The sequence below is a fragment of the Plectropomus leopardus genome, chromosome 2 (assembly GCF_008729295.1).
Source record: "Plectropomus leopardus isolate mb chromosome 2, YSFRI_Pleo_2.0, whole genome shotgun sequence".
NCBI classification, from domain to species: domain Eukaryota; kingdom Metazoa; phylum Chordata; class Actinopteri; order Perciformes; family Serranidae; genus Plectropomus; species Plectropomus leopardus.
In genome coordinates, this window is record NC_056464.1 from 15,091,592 (window position 1) to 15,108,952 (window position 17,361).

The 17,361-nt window shown below is 38.6% G+C and overlaps 1 protein-coding gene across 1 annotated transcript; it reads left to right on the top strand.

Moving 5' to 3' along the window:
• The first annotated feature begins 1,086 nt into the window (after positions 1-1,086).
• On the top strand, positions 1,087-16,951 carry wdr1 (WD repeat domain 1). Its single transcript, XM_042502374.1, has 15 exons — positions 1,087-1,210; positions 2,791-2,912; positions 5,889-5,979; positions 6,084-6,231; positions 7,070-7,250; positions 8,986-9,063; positions 9,740-9,820; positions 10,159-10,392; positions 10,930-11,017; positions 11,852-12,008; positions 13,373-13,460; positions 13,616-13,726; positions 13,939-14,112; positions 14,254-14,398; positions 16,036-16,951. Exons 1-15 carry the CDS (start codon positions 1,195-1,197, stop codon positions 16,140-16,142), a joined length of 1,821 nt encoding a protein of 606 aa, XP_042358308.1. The 5' UTR covers positions 1,087-1,194; the 3' UTR covers positions 16,143-16,951.
• The last annotated feature ends 410 nt before the right edge of the window (positions 16,952-17,361 follow it).

Below are 17,361 nucleotides of genomic sequence, written 5' to 3' on the forward strand. Positions count from 1 at the left end.
ACTTTTTTGCCAATAGAGTATATGTAATAATTCATCAACATACCCACATGTTCTCAGAATCAATTAAGTTTAGTTCTGCTATATTATTCTGACAATATATAGTAAAGTGTCACTTGTAGCTACTCTGTAGATAAACATCGACTGTTAAAATGTTAGAAATAGCCAGCTGAATACATTTTCTGTTGGTGGACTATCCAAATGAAGTGTTACACAGGAAAACAACACAGCAGATTTTTCCCCATGAAAACTTTTCAAAGAATTCTGGGATAACAATCTCATTAATTCAGGAAAAAACACGGTAGTTTTTTTTCTTCCAATGAGCTCCTATAATTTATCATACTTCCGTGTCTTTCGTACATCTAGCCTCATCCCCACTGCACAAAAAAAAACCCAAAAAAACAAAAAACAAAAACGCAAACGTCTGACTTTTTAATGCAATGGGAATGCGTACAACCGGTAATCTCACCCGGTTCAAATGAGTCTGCAATAGACGCGGGTTTTGATTGAGTCCGGCTGCGATCGGCATTGGCGAGAACGCAACATCCGGGTAAACCTGACAATTTCAGCCCTTGAACCGAGGTGCAATGATGCGCCGTCACTAATTAATAATAATAAAACACTGATCCAAACACATCTGCACCGAGTTTGAAAGAGGGACTTAATAAGACAGAGATAAATAACGACAAGAACCCACTGAAAAGTTCTCAAAGACCTCTGCTTCCGCCGCTGTCTGCAGTTTACCTGAGCTGATAGAAAGGCCGACTCGCTCTCCAGCTGTAAATTCAGTGGCAGTGGGAATACAGCCATTTAGCGGGTTTACCCGTGCTTTGTTTGTGCAAATTGCTGTGGGAGTGGTATTAGATTTATCTTTCATAGTAAAACAGGATGCTGAGCTGTGTAACCTGAATGTAATGATAGCACAGCCTATGAAAAGCACACACTATTAACCCAAGGCAAAGGCCCTGTGGCCTGAAAGACCGTATTTAGGGATAACGATCCCATATGTTGCCGTGCACGTCTAGTGGCTGACAGCCGCAGCGTAGTATCTGAGTTTACTATATATGGGCAAAGCCAGGCAGAGCGAGAGCTGCATTAGCTTCCGTGTTTGTGTGATCAGGGAGTGCACAGCCGGAGGAGCTTCACTGTTTCATTCATTTGTGAGGAGTAACGTCAAGCAAGTGACCAGCAGGGAAAATGTCGTGGCATCCGAGTAAGTCTGTTTATTATTAATTGCTTTGGCAAAGAAAAAAATGCAATGGAAATTTTATTTTGGGCGACACTATTCAGCAGATTGAGCTAGTCAGCCAGGTAGCTTGCAGCTAGCTAGCCTCGCCCATAGCTGCATGATTTTGACTATTCCTCTCGCATACGAGAGACAAAAACCCAACATTGGCAGCGGTTCATTCACATATAGTATACACGCATGTTTGATGAGCACGGGGTTGTTGTGGATGTGCTCTGGTTCACAATGCAGCTCATAACGGACGGTTAGTTTAGCGTTAGCCAGCTGAGCTAACGTCAGTGAGAGGAAATAGTTGTGCCTACATCGCATTGTTATGACATGTCCAGACAGAGGCTGGCTGACTGTCAGGAGCCTCTGCTGGGGAAGTAGCTCACTGAAACTGGGTTTGTGGCCGCTGAATTAAAGAGCATATCCGTCTTTTTTTTTTTATGTCGAGCTTTTGCAGATATAGTCTTGATAAGAGATCTGATTTTAGAGCCAATGCGGAAGCCCAGTAAATGCAGCAATCTCGTTATAGCTTTCTTGTTAGTTGTCAACCAGGGGTCCTTGAGGAGGTTCCCACGGGGTCCATGGAAAAATGGGGAATACTTTATTTTCACCCTTTAAGTCACTGTAGAATTGCAGGGTTGACACGGTCTTTTTTTTTTGTCTACACTTAGTGTACTTACGCAGTTTGGCAAAAAGAGCCTTTTCTACTTTTCTCCATATATGTACAATCTTTTGCAGAGGGATTGAAGTTTCACTGTGTGGTTCCTGAAGGCTGTTTCAAAGCACTTTTGCATGAATTTGGTGTATCATTATCTACTTATATGCCGAAGTTTTTTATGGTGCACTTATAACAATTCCCCGATCTTTTTTTTTTTTTTTTTTTTAAAGAAAACATACTGAAAATATTTTTAGATGGCTCTTATCACAATTCCACTTAGTGCAGCATTTGTGTTTTTGACAAAATAACCAAGGGAACAAACTAAAATGTGTCTTCACAAATTGCTCTGAAGTCAACAGAGTGTAGGATTGTAATAAAGGTTCAAAACACTATACACGAATAATACAATCACAATCCCACTTCAAAGTAGTCTCATACTGTAGGTCCTGTTTGTGTATGGGTCTGTATTTCAGGCCTGAGTGTGTGTAATCTGTCAAATTACAACATAATGAAGAACTGAATTTCCCCTTTTTTTCTTTCCTTTTTTCCCCCGGACACTGCTTTGACAGCTCCATATTCAATTGACCTGGCTGTTCAGTCAGTGTCTGGAGGGAGGCAATGTGCAACACCAAGAACGATTAATGAAGAACTAAGTGATGCTGATTAACTGTGCACACGCATCTTATCTGAGAAGATAATTGGTAGTCCAGGCAGTACATGTTATAAGATTTTAGGCACTATCAGCTCATGTAGCCTGAGATTTTCAATGTTATGTCTTCTGTCTGCATACATTTCCGTATGCTGCAGTTCAGTTTAAAACTTTTTTTGGCGTGCTCATTTAAGTTGTGTTAATTGTATTTATCTAAATGACATGTCTTTGCCATAATTTCTACTCTTTTAGAACATGTATTCGCCAGCCTCCCACAGATGGAGAGGGGCGTGTCAAAAGTGATCGGAGGCGATCCTAAAAACAACAACTTCTTGTACACCAATGGGAAGTGTGTCATCATCAGGAACATTGAGGTAACGTTCATCTTTTAAAAGCCATATTTAACAAGTGTTGTTAGCTTGTTTCTTTTCTTTTTTTTTTTATCCTAGTCATTTATACCAATCTGAGTCTTGTGGTCTTTGGCCATTATTTATTCTGACATTTTACTCACTTACCAGTTACAGTTATTTACTTTAAATGTGTTGAATTCTTTTCTTTCTTTTTTAAAAAAAAAATATTTTTATTGAAGGCTTTTTTCATATAGAAATACAAAAGAGAAAAGACAGACAAATAACAAAAAAAAAAAAAAGCGAACACAGTGACCCCCACATCCCTGGTAGAAATAACTACTTAGATAAATTAAATTTTCCCATGGTTACGACCAAAAAATGAAATAAAATCCGATCAAGTAAGGCATGAGGGCCCAAGTGTTGATAACATGTATGTCACAAACATTAGGTAGACAGAATAATAAGGGAGTGGGGGAGTTTTGTACTGAGTCGCTGGTTTAGTGGATATAATTATGGTAATAAAGCCATGAAAGAACCCAATATTTTCTCATAGTTTTTTCGATCCCTCCTCACACTAAATACAAAATTTTCAGGTGTACTATACGATGTTAATTCATTTAACCATTGTCTCTGCGATGGAGGAAGCTCATAAATGTGTTGAATTCTGTCAGTAATATTTTGAACAGTAAGTTAACACCCACCACAAAATGCACTGGATGCACTCCAAAATTTAGCCGGCACAGGGCCGGGTTACGCCGCTTGAAATTATGCTCTGCCTCTGCCAACACTTGCAAGCTGTTGTAAGAATAAATTAAAGTTTGGCTGCAATAATAATTGAACTGGTTGACTTCAAAAAGTGGTTAAGCATTTTTTCACTTCCTTACATTTAACTGTTACTAGTTAAATAGTCATCCTCAAAAAGAATCTTATAACAGTATCTCCACCACCTGCTGTCAGCTGATAGGGACTCAACTTCCCACCTGCGCTGCATTTAAGAGCTCTCCGTGCTCCTGAAACCACAGAGCGCACACAACAATGGCACAGTCACGTGGAGTGCAGCCTTTGTTGCACCTGTAACCCCACCTACGGGTGATGTCAGGGTGTATTGAACACTGAGTACAGCAACGAGGTGAGAACTTCAAACAGTGGAGGTCGGCAGAAATAAGATTCATCTGGTATTCACTTACTATACCAGAGGGGTATCCCATCAAGGTGGATTAAAGAAAAGATTGGCTTAATTTGAAAGTCTCACTACTTTAAGTGAGGGATCTGTTCCATGAACGTGTCTTATGTGGGTCCCCGCTCAGTAACCATGGTAACTTAGTCTACTCCATGGCAGAATAACTGTCAAACTTAGATTAGCTGCATGTTAAAGAGTCCCAAAAGACAGACCTGTAGAACAGCCCACCGTCACTTTTGCCCTGTATTTCAATAGTTTTTCTCACAATGTGACCAAACATGGATGTATGTGTTTGATTTGGTTACAAAGAACGTAATAAAAATAAAGATTGCAAAAAATCACGTCTCACCACTTTTACTGTCTTAAAAAGACAAGTAGATTATTCAATATAGGCCAACCTATTTCAGTGAATCCTTATTCTGTTCAATATCACCCTGGTTTTAAAGCTCTTTAGACTGGAGGCCATGTTGGAGCCACGCCCAGTGGACTGAGTAGATTGGTTTGCAGTTAATTTAGCTGTTTTAAGTATTTTTTTTTTTTTACTGCAAATGCAGTGTTTGTGTCAGTTCTCCTCAGTACTCCTACACAATCATTTTATTATCTAGCCTACTGATAACACAGACAGAGCTATAAGCCTGTCTGTCTGTTCATGTTCATTATCAAATACAAATTAAAAAATAAGTAGGCTTGTATGACTTATGAATTTAGTCTTTCAGCTTTTTTCCCCAGGCCGTCCTCCACACCCTGTAATGTATATACCGCTTTATTTTCCTCATAAATCTCCATCAGCAGCGTTTACTCAGCCTCTGGAAGAAAAAAAAAACGGCACTCTAATTTTTCCCTTTTTCTGACTCATTTGATTGTCTTTTCGTGCATCTGTTCATCTGGGCTTCTTGTGTGCACCAGGCTGTGAGCACAAAGCGAGGTTATGCAGCCTGTCCAGAGTCGGCCTCGATTAGATGAGGCTAGACTGAGTTAGTGGAACGACTTGAGACCTAATTGGGAGATGGTGCTAGTTTAAGCTGGGCAATTTCAGGTGAGCTTGGCTTTCTTAAGCTACGTTGATTGAATAACACCCTGGAAGAACCGGTACAAAAACAGACATATTAAAATTATTGATTCATTGAAACACATAGATTCGGAAAATTTTAACTGTTTAAATAGTCCGTAATATTGATACACCGTTACCAGCTGCACTTTCTCGCTCTTGTTTTTATGTTTACTAGAGTCACTAGTGTTCTCTGCTACTAACCAAGAAAAGGAAAATCGTTATAGCCCTCTAATGATTATCTTTGAAAAATTAAATTTAACTGTTTCTAACTTTATTGTTAATTTTTCTGTGCTGCATTGAAATAGGGATTGCATAGCAAAGTTTTTCAAGGTACTGTGTTTAAGTTAGAAATTACAGTGTCATGATACAAAATGTAATGAACATTTCTAAGTGACAATTTGGAGTACAGGTTTGAACTCCCACCTTAGTTTTTTTACTTTTTTAATTTGTGGTTTCTGTGTGTGGTGGGATGTTGTGTGTGATCATGTGCGGGATGCCTCGAGGAGATGTTTGGGCCCACTCGCATTACTGTGGACACAATCGGGTTGTGTCAGCATAGATCCTCTGTCTCTTTAAAAAGCAAATCTCCTCATCTAATAAGTAAAATATGATCACAAGCAGTAGGAACAATGGCCAAAACCTTGAAAAATAAGATCCATGTTACAAAATAAAACTGAATTCTCCTCTGACTTCATTGATAAGGGAACTGGTAGTGTGCCATTTGTCATTCACAGACCTGCTGATGTTTCACATTCACTGTCTTTTGCAGAACCCGGCTATTGCGGACATTTACACCGAACATGCCCATACAGTCACTGTTGCCAAGTATTGCCCCAGTGGATACTACATTGCATCTGGGGGTAAACAGCCTACCTTTAAATACTCAGTAATACTAAATATGTGTATATAGCTACCACATAAGTGTTGATACTGTAATAAAAATGTTGTTTTTGAATCCTTTTAGATATAACAGGGAAGGTTCGTATCTGGGACACTACCCAGAAGGAGCACATTCTCAAGTACGAGTACAACCCCATTTCAGGCAAGGTCAAGGACATCGCATGGTCGGACGATAGCAAGAGGATTGCTGTTGTCGGGGATGGACGAGAGAAGTGCGTATGAGGGTTTTTTTCATGCATATTCAAGAAATTAATCGTGTCAGCCTCACTAAACTCAGACTAGCACAACCAGAAGCCTGTACTATCAAGCAAGTTCCACATACCCAAGATGTCTCTTGGCTGTCTCGCTGGCGATCAACTCACTTGGTCTCAGTTTTCATGTTCAGCCCTGAATGTTTTCACATGAAAGAGGCGGGGCTGTTAATTATGAGTGACATTATCAGAACCATAAATGATGTACTTTATATGATATGAAATTACCTGCAGGAATGTCTTGTTTTTAGGGACAGCAAAAAGTCCTAAGAGTGAGAGGTAAATGATACCCCATAATCTAACAGAATAAGATGTATAAACACTAGAAATAATGTCCAATATTAAGAGAAGGCAAAGGCTTAAAATATGTGAGGTATTATTATATGCAGGCCTTTGAATTATGTATAGAGAGTATTACTGATGTTTTTTTTAACATTCAATATGCCAAGGTTTGATGGCATTATATTTCAATCACTGATTTTCTTTTTGATGTCGTGGATTTGTACAAAATATGAACAAATGTTTGTGCAGTGTGTGAATGAACTGTGCATCACTATTGAGCAGTGAGGAAACTGAGCAAACACACCTGCCGCACCAAGTACGCAGAGGAAGCCTCAATTGATAGTTTTAAAAAAAAAAACCATAGCATATGTATGCATGAAGTAATATTCTGTGTATACTCTTTTTTTTTTTTATATCATCCTTGTAGACTTGTGTATGTTTTTTTTGTTATTTTTGCTCCTCTGTTAACCTCACGGAACAGTTTAATGCATTGTCATCTCTTGGTGTCTTGCTGTAGGTTTGCATCAGTGTTCCTGTGGGACACTGGCTCTTCAGTGGGGGATCTTTCCAGTCACAGCAAAATAATCAATAGCGTCGACATAAGGCACACACGTCCTTTTCGCCTTGTCACTGCCAGTGATGACACCACTGGCTCCTTCTTTGCGGGGCCTCCCTTCAGGTTCAACTTCACAATGCGTGTGAGTTTCAGAGATTAACATGTTCCTTTTTTTCCCCCTCAAAGCATTTGTACAGCTTTTTGAAAGGGGCATTTTCTTTTAAACAAATTAATTGAAACCAAGTTGATTTAGTTGGACCAACTGGGTCAACTTACAGTCTTAATTGTAACTAAATATTGACCTTCAATAAATGCAGAAGTAGACTAAGGAATTTTTCTGTGACTTTGAGCCAGATTTCTTCTTTTCAATGCCCGTTGGCCGTCTCAAGTATGTCACACCCTGGTGGTTTTTGACAGTGTTGCCTTGTTTGTCTGTTTCCATATTACATAACCCATTTCCCCCATAAATACTTTGAGACACTGAGAGCCAAGCTAAAAAAGCAGGCCTTCCTTCTAGACACATGCACCACACTTTTGAGCACCATATTCTGTCCACTACTTAAAAATCCCTGTACATTATTTAGATTTCAGTCTGCAGTTGGTTTTCTCTCTGCAGTCATAGCACATTCTGTAACACTCATCTCAGTTATAATAATTGCATATTAGTCACGTTATACATTAGATATTTATGATAATGGCCAAAAAGTTTCCATTTTTCTGTTTTCTTTGAAAAACTATCAGTCAAGCAGCACTCCTTGAGCCCCTGTCCTATTTGTTGTCATGATTTCTTATTTTACATGTGAACTTACCGATCCAGCAACTCCTTGCATGGATAGTAGACGGCTGTACAGTACAGTGCCCCATGCGTTTTTGGATAGAATCAGTACACTGGTTTGATTGCAATCTTCTTATCTCTTAGTAGTTACCCTGATGACATCCTCTATGTTGTACGTATGCAATAGTGGGACTTGAATGTTGCTATTCTTGTAATGTGCACTGCCGTGCATTTCTGTAACATTATAATATTTCCCAGTTGATCTTTTGTGTTATCAAACCTTGGCTTTGTTCAGCCATGATAGTCTAAAATAAGGAAGGGCTGTGAATTGGTCAGTTTTGAGATTTTGTGCTAAGTCTTCTTTCAAACTAATGGGAAGAAAACATCCAAATACACTTCGAGGTGTTTACTTTACTTTAGTTCACTTTTCTTTTCTGGAAATGTATACAAAAAAAACAACACATATTTAAGTAGATATGGCCCCATTTGCATATTTAAACATAACACTTCAGAACATTTTTAATACAAAAAAATAATTGTCTTAATGTAAGTGATCAAGTTGGGAATTTCCATGGTGACATTTATTAGTTTTTACCCCAGTGTCTTATTTTTGGTCTAAAATGTATATGATTTTACAACACATATCTTTAAAGACTCAAAAAAAATGTCATAAACTGAGCCAAAAAGCTTTACTTTAGTGGCATTAACATACACAATACACAACTTACACATTTATTTCTAAGATTATATTGAAGTTTTTGGGTTTTTTTAGAGGGATTTGATCATATATCATTCACAGCCCAATTTATAAAATATTTTGTTTCTAAAAACATGGTATATTTATTTATTAGTTAAAATTTTTACTCTATCCACATGTAGTGTCTTCTCTAAAGATGATGGAGAATAAATACATGTATTTGTTCCCTTTGCCAGTTTGATTTACATGTCATGCCTTATTAACTGTCATGACAGGTTGAATGTCTAAGAGAATGTCACAGTGCCAAAAAAATACTAATATGAACTGTATATTAAAATGCACTGTCTGTCTTAATAGATAATTTTTCTGTATTTTTCTCCCTCCTGTCTCTGTGGACTTCTATAGGACCACACACAGTTTGTCAACTGTGCTCGTTTCTCTCCAAATGGAGCCCATTTTGTCACCGCTGGCGCCGATAGCAAGGTAAGTGTTGGACCACCAGTTGTAACCATATGACATTTTTGAAAAGTGGAATTACCTTTGCCAAAAATAATCTAAGTAACTATCACTGTAATATTCAATAAAATGAAACCTAAATTAAAGTACAATTAAATGAACCCTTTTAAAGCTGAACAACTGTGTTTGATTTCATGCAAAAACACTGGGAGAAGGCCATGAACTATTTAAGGAGACATGGCTGGAAAATTAGCAGAAATTAGAAAATAAAGACGATCCAGGTTTGAAAGGGTTACATTACTAACTTTAATTTAAAATAAATTACAGAACTATTTGTCAGTCTGTAGGCAATTGGCAGTGGAAATGCATCTTTCCACAAATCTTTCCTTCACACACAGCAAACACATGCTGCAGGGGGGAAGCGCAGGGTCAGCCATAAACGGTGCCCCTGGAGCAGTTTGGGGATTCTGTGACTTGCTCATGGGCACCTCGGTAGTGCCTGGGAGGGTCCACAATCCATACTTGCTTCATATGATGACTTGAAATTGCTCCCCAAACCAAGTCCTTATGGACTGAGATACTCCTTCTCATAGTACAAATATATTAAGGGTTGTCTCGACCAAAGTTGCACGTTTATAAAACTGTATTGTTTCGTAAACAAAAGAAATGTTCCTCATTTTTGTAATGTGTGTCATTTCCACAGATTTTTCTCTATGGGGGAAAGGAAGGTGAAATGGTGTGCTCTCTGGGTGGAGAGAAGGCCCACAATGGAGGAATCTATGCTGTAAGTACATTTGTTATGTAAAAATAAATATTGGTTAGTTGGATGTTTTTTTTTTTGTTGTTTTTTTTTTTTTTAGGAGTGCCAGCTATAATCAGGGTTGCCATGTAGCGTGCCTACCGTGAGTGGACACATAGTGCTTCTGTGCCTGTCAAATTAGACATTATGCTTGACTCAAGTTACTGATTTGATATGATCATACGTTTAGTTGTTTTCCACGTTCAGTCATGTTGGTGTTGATTAAGGACACTTGAACAACACACAACTTGCAGCTTGGCTTACATGCATATAAATATCATGTCTTTGCCTTTCAACCCTCCCTCTTGGTTTAAACCCTCCAGGTCAGCTGGAGCTCTGACAGCACCCAGCTGATCTCTGCCTCAGGCGACAAGACCGTGAAACTCTGGGATGTTGCTACAGGTACAGCCGTCACCACCTTCAACCTGGGCACTGATGTGACAGACATGCAGCTGGGCTGCCTGTGGCAGAAGGATCACCTCCTCAGCATCTCCTTGTCAGGATACATTAACTACCTGGACAAGAACAACCCTGACCGACCCATACGCACCATCAAGGTCAGACTCTATTCCTGGATATTACCAGTGGACTTCTTTGACGCTGAATAAACCTTTTAATCGTTTAAGTTGACGTTACCTTGTTAAAGTAAGAAAACGACTGAATAGAATTGCTACTTTTGAGCATCTGAAAACATGTTAATGTTGAGGATGAATATCTAGACTTTTGTAACATTCATTGTCATTTGTGAAATGTAATTTGGCATCTGGAAATCATACAGAAGTTGGGTAAGAGAGGGTGGGTGGTGTAAAATGAAGCCCCTCAAAATGTCAGCGTGTTGTGGACTAACTTGGCCATAACACTAGATTTGATACATTAATGTGTTTTATATGTCGCAGAAGGCAGTAGGACAGAAAATGCCAGTAACTATATATCAGGTTATTACAGAAGCATCCAAAATAGTCATGTGGCTTTAAGTGGAATGAATGTGCTGCCCGATCTCTGGTTAAAATGTCTAACATGGGTTTAGGGGATAAATTTGTATATGAACTGTTCTTATATGTATATTTAAAAACATGTTCTTGTTCATCCTACAGGGTCACAGCAAATCTATTCAGTGTTTGACAGTTCACAAAAAGGATGGAAAACCATACATCTACTCGGGAAGTCATGACGGACACATCAATATCCTTTCACAAACTAAATAGTGCAAATGATTATTATAAAAGTCCTTATACTGTATGTAGATTACAGCACCTTAGGTCATTTAGAGCTGCTATACTAGATGTAAATAGTTCTTAAATCTCCAAAATATGTTGACGTTATATTGCATGTAAAACAATAGCATAGCCCCGTTAACTACAAATATCCCATTTGAAAGTTTTTTAATAATGCGCTCAACAAAATTCTAATTCTTGAAAATAGCATTTACAAAAAATCAAATTAATCAATCAACAGTGTGCAGTTTACACTGCAATACAGTACAGGCGCATACTTAAAAATACTTAACATAATTTTACAGAAACTTCATGTTATATCACAGTAACACATATTGCTAAATCACATCAATATGCAGGCATTACTACTGTAAGTTCACATTACACAGCTGAGATTCCACCATAATTTACTGCGAAAATGATACAGTAACTTACTGAGAAAGTAATATAACTAGTAGCCAGTAATTTACTAAATATGTACAGTTAAATATTTTACAGTGTATACTTTCATCACAAGTGTTGCAGCAGACTAGAATAGCAGCTCAAGAGTCTGATGGCACTAAAACTCAGGGTTTACTGTTGTTGGCAGCTTATCACAGGTCATTTAGTACCAATTAAAGCACTTTCTGTGAAACTGAAAGTCTCGAAGCTCAAATGAATTGTCTGGGGAGGATGTCGTAATATTACTGGTTGGTACAGACTTACGTAAGCGTGCGCGTGTGTGTAGGGTTGTGATCACCTCTTTTTCTGTAATGATAACTTCCATGTCTACAGCTGTTTTTTCCCTTAACGAATGCCTCACATGTCTGGAATGCAGAATCTGGGGAGAACGACTGCTTCACGGGGAAGGGTCACAGCAACCAGGTGAGCAAGATGGTGATAGACGAAGCCGATGAGCTGGTGACGTGCAGCATGGATGATACACTGCGCTTCACCAACCTCAAGAAGTCGGAGTACAGGTAGGGGTCATTGCATGTTGCTGTGCAGACGACAACTATGAGATAAACTCAGTGGGGATTGTAGTTATGTTCTGCATTTTGTCTGGTAACGGTAATGGAAGTCAGTTTGAGCAGAGCGGTCATCTGGAAGAAAGCTGCTAAAGTTTTTAATTACATTTTGTTGCGTCTACTGGTAATGGGTATGAGCAGATGTGCCTATGCTTGGTGATCTGTCACATAGAAAATAGATAGTGATAGTGTTCCATAATATTGTTAATGTCGCACATGCATTCAGAAATTAATCTTGGTCATCTTGAAAATCTTTCAATCTTCCATTGATCCTAATACTGTCTTTTCACTTTATACTTGAACTTACTGTTTGGCAAAATGTAGCTTAATCTACCTCACTCTGATAACCATAATCCTACATAAAACCTACCACTGCACAGTACTACATACTCCATACTGCTTACCTTTATACTTACCTGCAGTGGTTGAATGAGAAAAAGGTGTCCGCTTATCAGTTTTAAATTTGCTTAAAGATTTTCTTGAAAAGATCAAGAAGCCCAGACACACCAAAACCGACATCAGAGAACTAGCAGCAACAAAAGCCGACTGTTGTGTCACCTCATGTCGTCTGTGTCCAAAGACTGCAACCTGTGGCAGACCAGCATGTACTGTATGTTGTGTGCCTGCATGAGAGGAAATAAGTCCTCATACCAACAGACAGCGGTAGTCTTTAATCATCTCTTAAAAAGGGAAACTGAAAGATTACCAAGATGCTAGTTAGCCAGTTATCACATTAACAACACAATGTGCCAACACAATGTGCCAGTTAACAGTAACTCACACCACAAGGAAACATTTCTGCTAGAGAGCTTAACGGCTAAAGAAAAACAATCTTACCTCTCATAACAAGTTTGCTTCAATCTCACTACCGCTTGACTTTAGCGGTTTGTTTACTTTCCTACTACCTTTACTTTGCGTTTCTCTTTTCCTGCGTTGAGCTGCCAATCATAGTGATTTCATTCACTGATGGGCTCCACTGTCTTTAATTCAACATGCTGAATTGGCAGAAAAAAGCCAACCAGGGCTTTCGAGGGCCAACATCACGGGACACACCACAAAAAATAGACTGACAGACGCTCACTGACAGGTCGGCTTGGTGTGTCAGGGCACTTCAAAAAATGTTAAATATCAGTGTCCTATGCCTGTAGGCACCCTGTTTTGGTACAACAGTGATAGAGAATGGCTGTCTAATATCTATTTAATATCTGTCTTTTGTATTCTTGTAGCTCAAACTGAGTATTTGCTTTCGGAATTTTGTTCATTTTATGTCACAATAATTGGTTATACTATCAATAACCCCAACTGGTGGTTTTCAGTGCTGGGGATGTGGTGAAGATGGATCTCCAGCCTAAAGATGTGTCCATAGCAGCAGGAGGGCTGACACTGTCTGTGTGCATTGGGCAGGTAATGCCTTTTTCTTGCCATCACGGCCTAGCTTAGTTCTTAGTTCAGTGTTTCATCTGCAAACACACATTTTTTTGCTGTACCATCACCGGCCTGATATTTATTTGCAAATGTGTCTATTTGATGGCACCATTATTATCTCTGGCAATTTCTAGATTGTGTTGCTGAAGGATAAGAAGAAAGTCTTCACATTGAATGATCTCGACTATGAACCAGAGGTTGGAGCTCTCCACCCTGGGGGCACCATTGCTGCAGTGGGCGGAGCAGTAAGTACAAATCTTAGAACACAGATCATCCCGCCAAGCATGAGTTTCGTCAGTTTTGCTTTGTTTTAAAAAATGATTTGATTTAAAGGGGAAACGGCATTGGGATGCCTGTCGTAATCATCCACTTAAAGTAACCATCACAGGAAACGGCACACTCTTTGTCACGCTCTGGAGACATTAGATTTGAGACTAAATTCCATTTTTCTCCTTAGGATGGGAAAATCCGTCTGTACTCCATTCAGGGCTACACCATGAGGGACGAGGGTAAGACTGTCGAGGCGTCAGGGGGGATCACAGACATGGCCTACTCTAATGATGGAGCCTATCTGGCTGTCATTGATGATAAGAAAGTTGCCACTGCTTTTATTGTGGCTGACGACTACAAGGTAAACATTCATCTGACCTATGTATTATTGTTTATATTTATATATAATTATTGCAAATTACTCAGTATACAGTGCCTATAGCAGTTTTGTATAAATTAGTCTTTTTTTTTAATGAATATTTCTCAATCATTTTCTCAACAGGTCAAAAATAAGTTTTACGGACACCACGCCAAACCAGTGACTTTGGCCTGGTCACCTGACAATGAGCACTTTGCGACCGGTGGGATGGACATGATGGTGTATATCTGGACAGTTAGTGATTCGGACAAAAGGATAAAGCTCCAAGGTAGGTCATATAAGTCTTCATGTGGATTCACATATGTCAGTGGCCTGTATTCAGATATACAATCATGTACTTGGAGGTTGCTCTGTTTGAGCTGTATAAATCCACCCTGCATGAGATGCAAACATGCAAAAACAAAGTCAACAGGACATTCTGAGCTACTTTGTCATAAATACAACACATAAGCAACCAGTGTATTTGTTTACAGTGCAGCCAAACAAACTTGTGTAGGTTCAATTAAGAAGTCATTCAAAATTAAATAGGTTTCATGCTGTGAAGAGTAGAGAATTGCTGCACACCTGTCCTATTACTTTCAATAAATTTTATTTAAATACACAACAATTCAGTTCTCAGTCCAGCACTTAACCTGATGAAGGTCTGAGGACTGAAACGTTATGTATTTGCATAAACTTAATTGCAAGCAATAGGACAGTGTGCAGGAATTTTCTTATCTTCACCTGCGGACAATTCCCTTGCAATTCTCTACAAGTTGTTGAAGGTGAGCTTGAGCTTAGGTTTTAGGTTTCATGTAGTGAAAGTGGTTTTCCACACAACAGCAAGGTGCAGTTAAGCTGGTTACCTCACGGTGGAGTTAAACGTTTGCGGTCAGTTGCCTGTTCACTGTGACTGATCCCTCTTCCATTATTCCCTGCAATATTTAAAAGTGGCATTACCTGTGAGTGTGAAACAATAAAAGTCCTGTTTTTTTGTGGCTTTAATTTAAAACAGCCATAGATTATGTTCAGTTAGTTTGTTTAGCTGATGTCAATAAATTATGATTAAAAAATTGTGATGCAGGATTACATGCATGTATCATTTCTTATGAAGCCAGAACGGGAATGATGGACTCCACCACTAACTATGCAAAAAGTCATTCAGAAAGAGGTATTAACAGAATATAAAACCATCAGTGGGTGACCATGCATAGTATCAAGTCAGTTATTATAATTATATATTAGGAAGGACATATCCGAATGTGCTCAAAATCCCGCCCCTCCTTATTGATTAAAAAAAAGGCTATATCGCAGTCAATTGTGATGGCTCTCGTAAAGTGTCATGAAAATGATCATTTTAAAAGGGATCATCTTCTCACAATGCTGTGCTAAATTCTTGCCAGTAGCTAGCATGTCTACTAGCTAATGAACAGTCCATACTTACTGAGCATATTCCACTTGCTAGCTTTGCATCTGTTAGTGTTACCATCAGTTGAGGGGAAACATATTATTGTAACACTGTACCAGCAATAAAACTTCCTTCAGTTGGGACATTTATGAACATGTAATGTGAATATCAAAATATTTTTTTTTTGCACTGGAACTGCAGTTTTATGCAAATAAGTAATATTTTGCTTAAAAAGTATCAGGAGTAATTTCATTTAGTGGAATTTGGCCGATTTGGGAGTGTTAATCAATCAATAAACCATCACTAACGTCATCAATCCTAGCTCAGGCACATATAGTTAATTACCCCCAGACACCCTGGTAGACATGGTCCCCCCCAGTGTTGACTCAGTGGTTACAGCCTTGGCTCAGTATGTATTGATTATTAAACAAATTGAAGTTTGCTGCAAATATTTGCATTTTAACTTCTGCGTTAAGACATTTTTTAAACAAGATTGTTTGATGCTTTGATGTCTGCAGACACTCACCGGTTGCACCATGTTAGCGGCCTGGCCTGGGTTGATGAGCACACTCTTGTCACCACCTCCCATGATGCCTGCGTCAAGCAGTGGACTATTCAATTCTGAGCTGCAAAGAGACAAACATCCACATCTCCAGGGACAAGGACTACTGTAGATTTCAATCTTTTTCTTTTCTTTTTGTCTTCTTTTTTTCAAATTTACTGTATTTTCACTATCTATACGGTATACTATGCTGTCTGTAAACATCTGAATTGTAAATGGTTATAACCAGGGAGAGCTCCCATAAAAATTATTCAAGATACGTCTCTCTGATGCGAATAACCTCAGTTTACACAGAGACAAATTGTTGAAATATGCGATGTAACCATGAGTGCTTTTACATCCCTGCGAGCTTTATGGACCCACAGTAATATTTGTAAGCTCAACATTCCATAGGTAATAGCTTTCACTCAGTTGAAACTGATAGCCTTGTATGTGGTTTGGCTCAGTGTTTCCCAACGTAACGGATAAACTAAAGTTTCTTTTCTTCCTTTTTTTTAAAATCAACAAAATCATGTTTGAAAGAAATGAAACCTTTTGGTTACATTCCTTAAATGAGACGTAACTGATTCTAACTGCAGTTTATTTTCAAGGTTTTAAGGGTCTGGGTATTTTTTGCTTTGTCATAGGTTTTCATACTTTTTATGTTTCATAACTCTTCCTGTTGGACTGGGGAGCAATAATAGGAACTGAAAGAACAAAGTATGTATACAATCAAGATGCTGTCTGTTCAGTTGAAGGTCCCGTGTTGTTGCTGTGTTTGTTTGGACCCACTATGCTTGTCGCACTTACTTTTATTGCCTATGTCTTTATGCATTTGCTTCCAATGTGGAAGTGATTCAATAATAATAACAATAAAAAACACTTTTTATGCAGTTCCCTTTCATACAGATTTGCACTCTTTTGTACTTGTCAAACACTATTGTGCAGATTTTGTAATGGGAATCTTCATCATGATTTCATGCATTCAAATGTACACTGCTAATACCAGTAGGGGGCCCTGTGGTGAGGTGCAAAGAATGAGAGCAGCAGGTGAGAAAGCCTCCGCACAAGATTTTCCTGTGACTGGAATAAGTTGGCCATGGTCCCAAATTAATAATTAGTCCAGTTATAACACAAGCCAAAGGCTCATGTCTTTGAACTCGGAATTATGCAATACCCTATTATTGATATAGAATTTATAGTAGTATTCTAGTGCCAAATACTGTAAATGTAGTTACATAACTAGGCAATAAAGACTCAGGTGTTTCTGTTGTCTGACAGGTTTTAAATAGCTGATGCATTA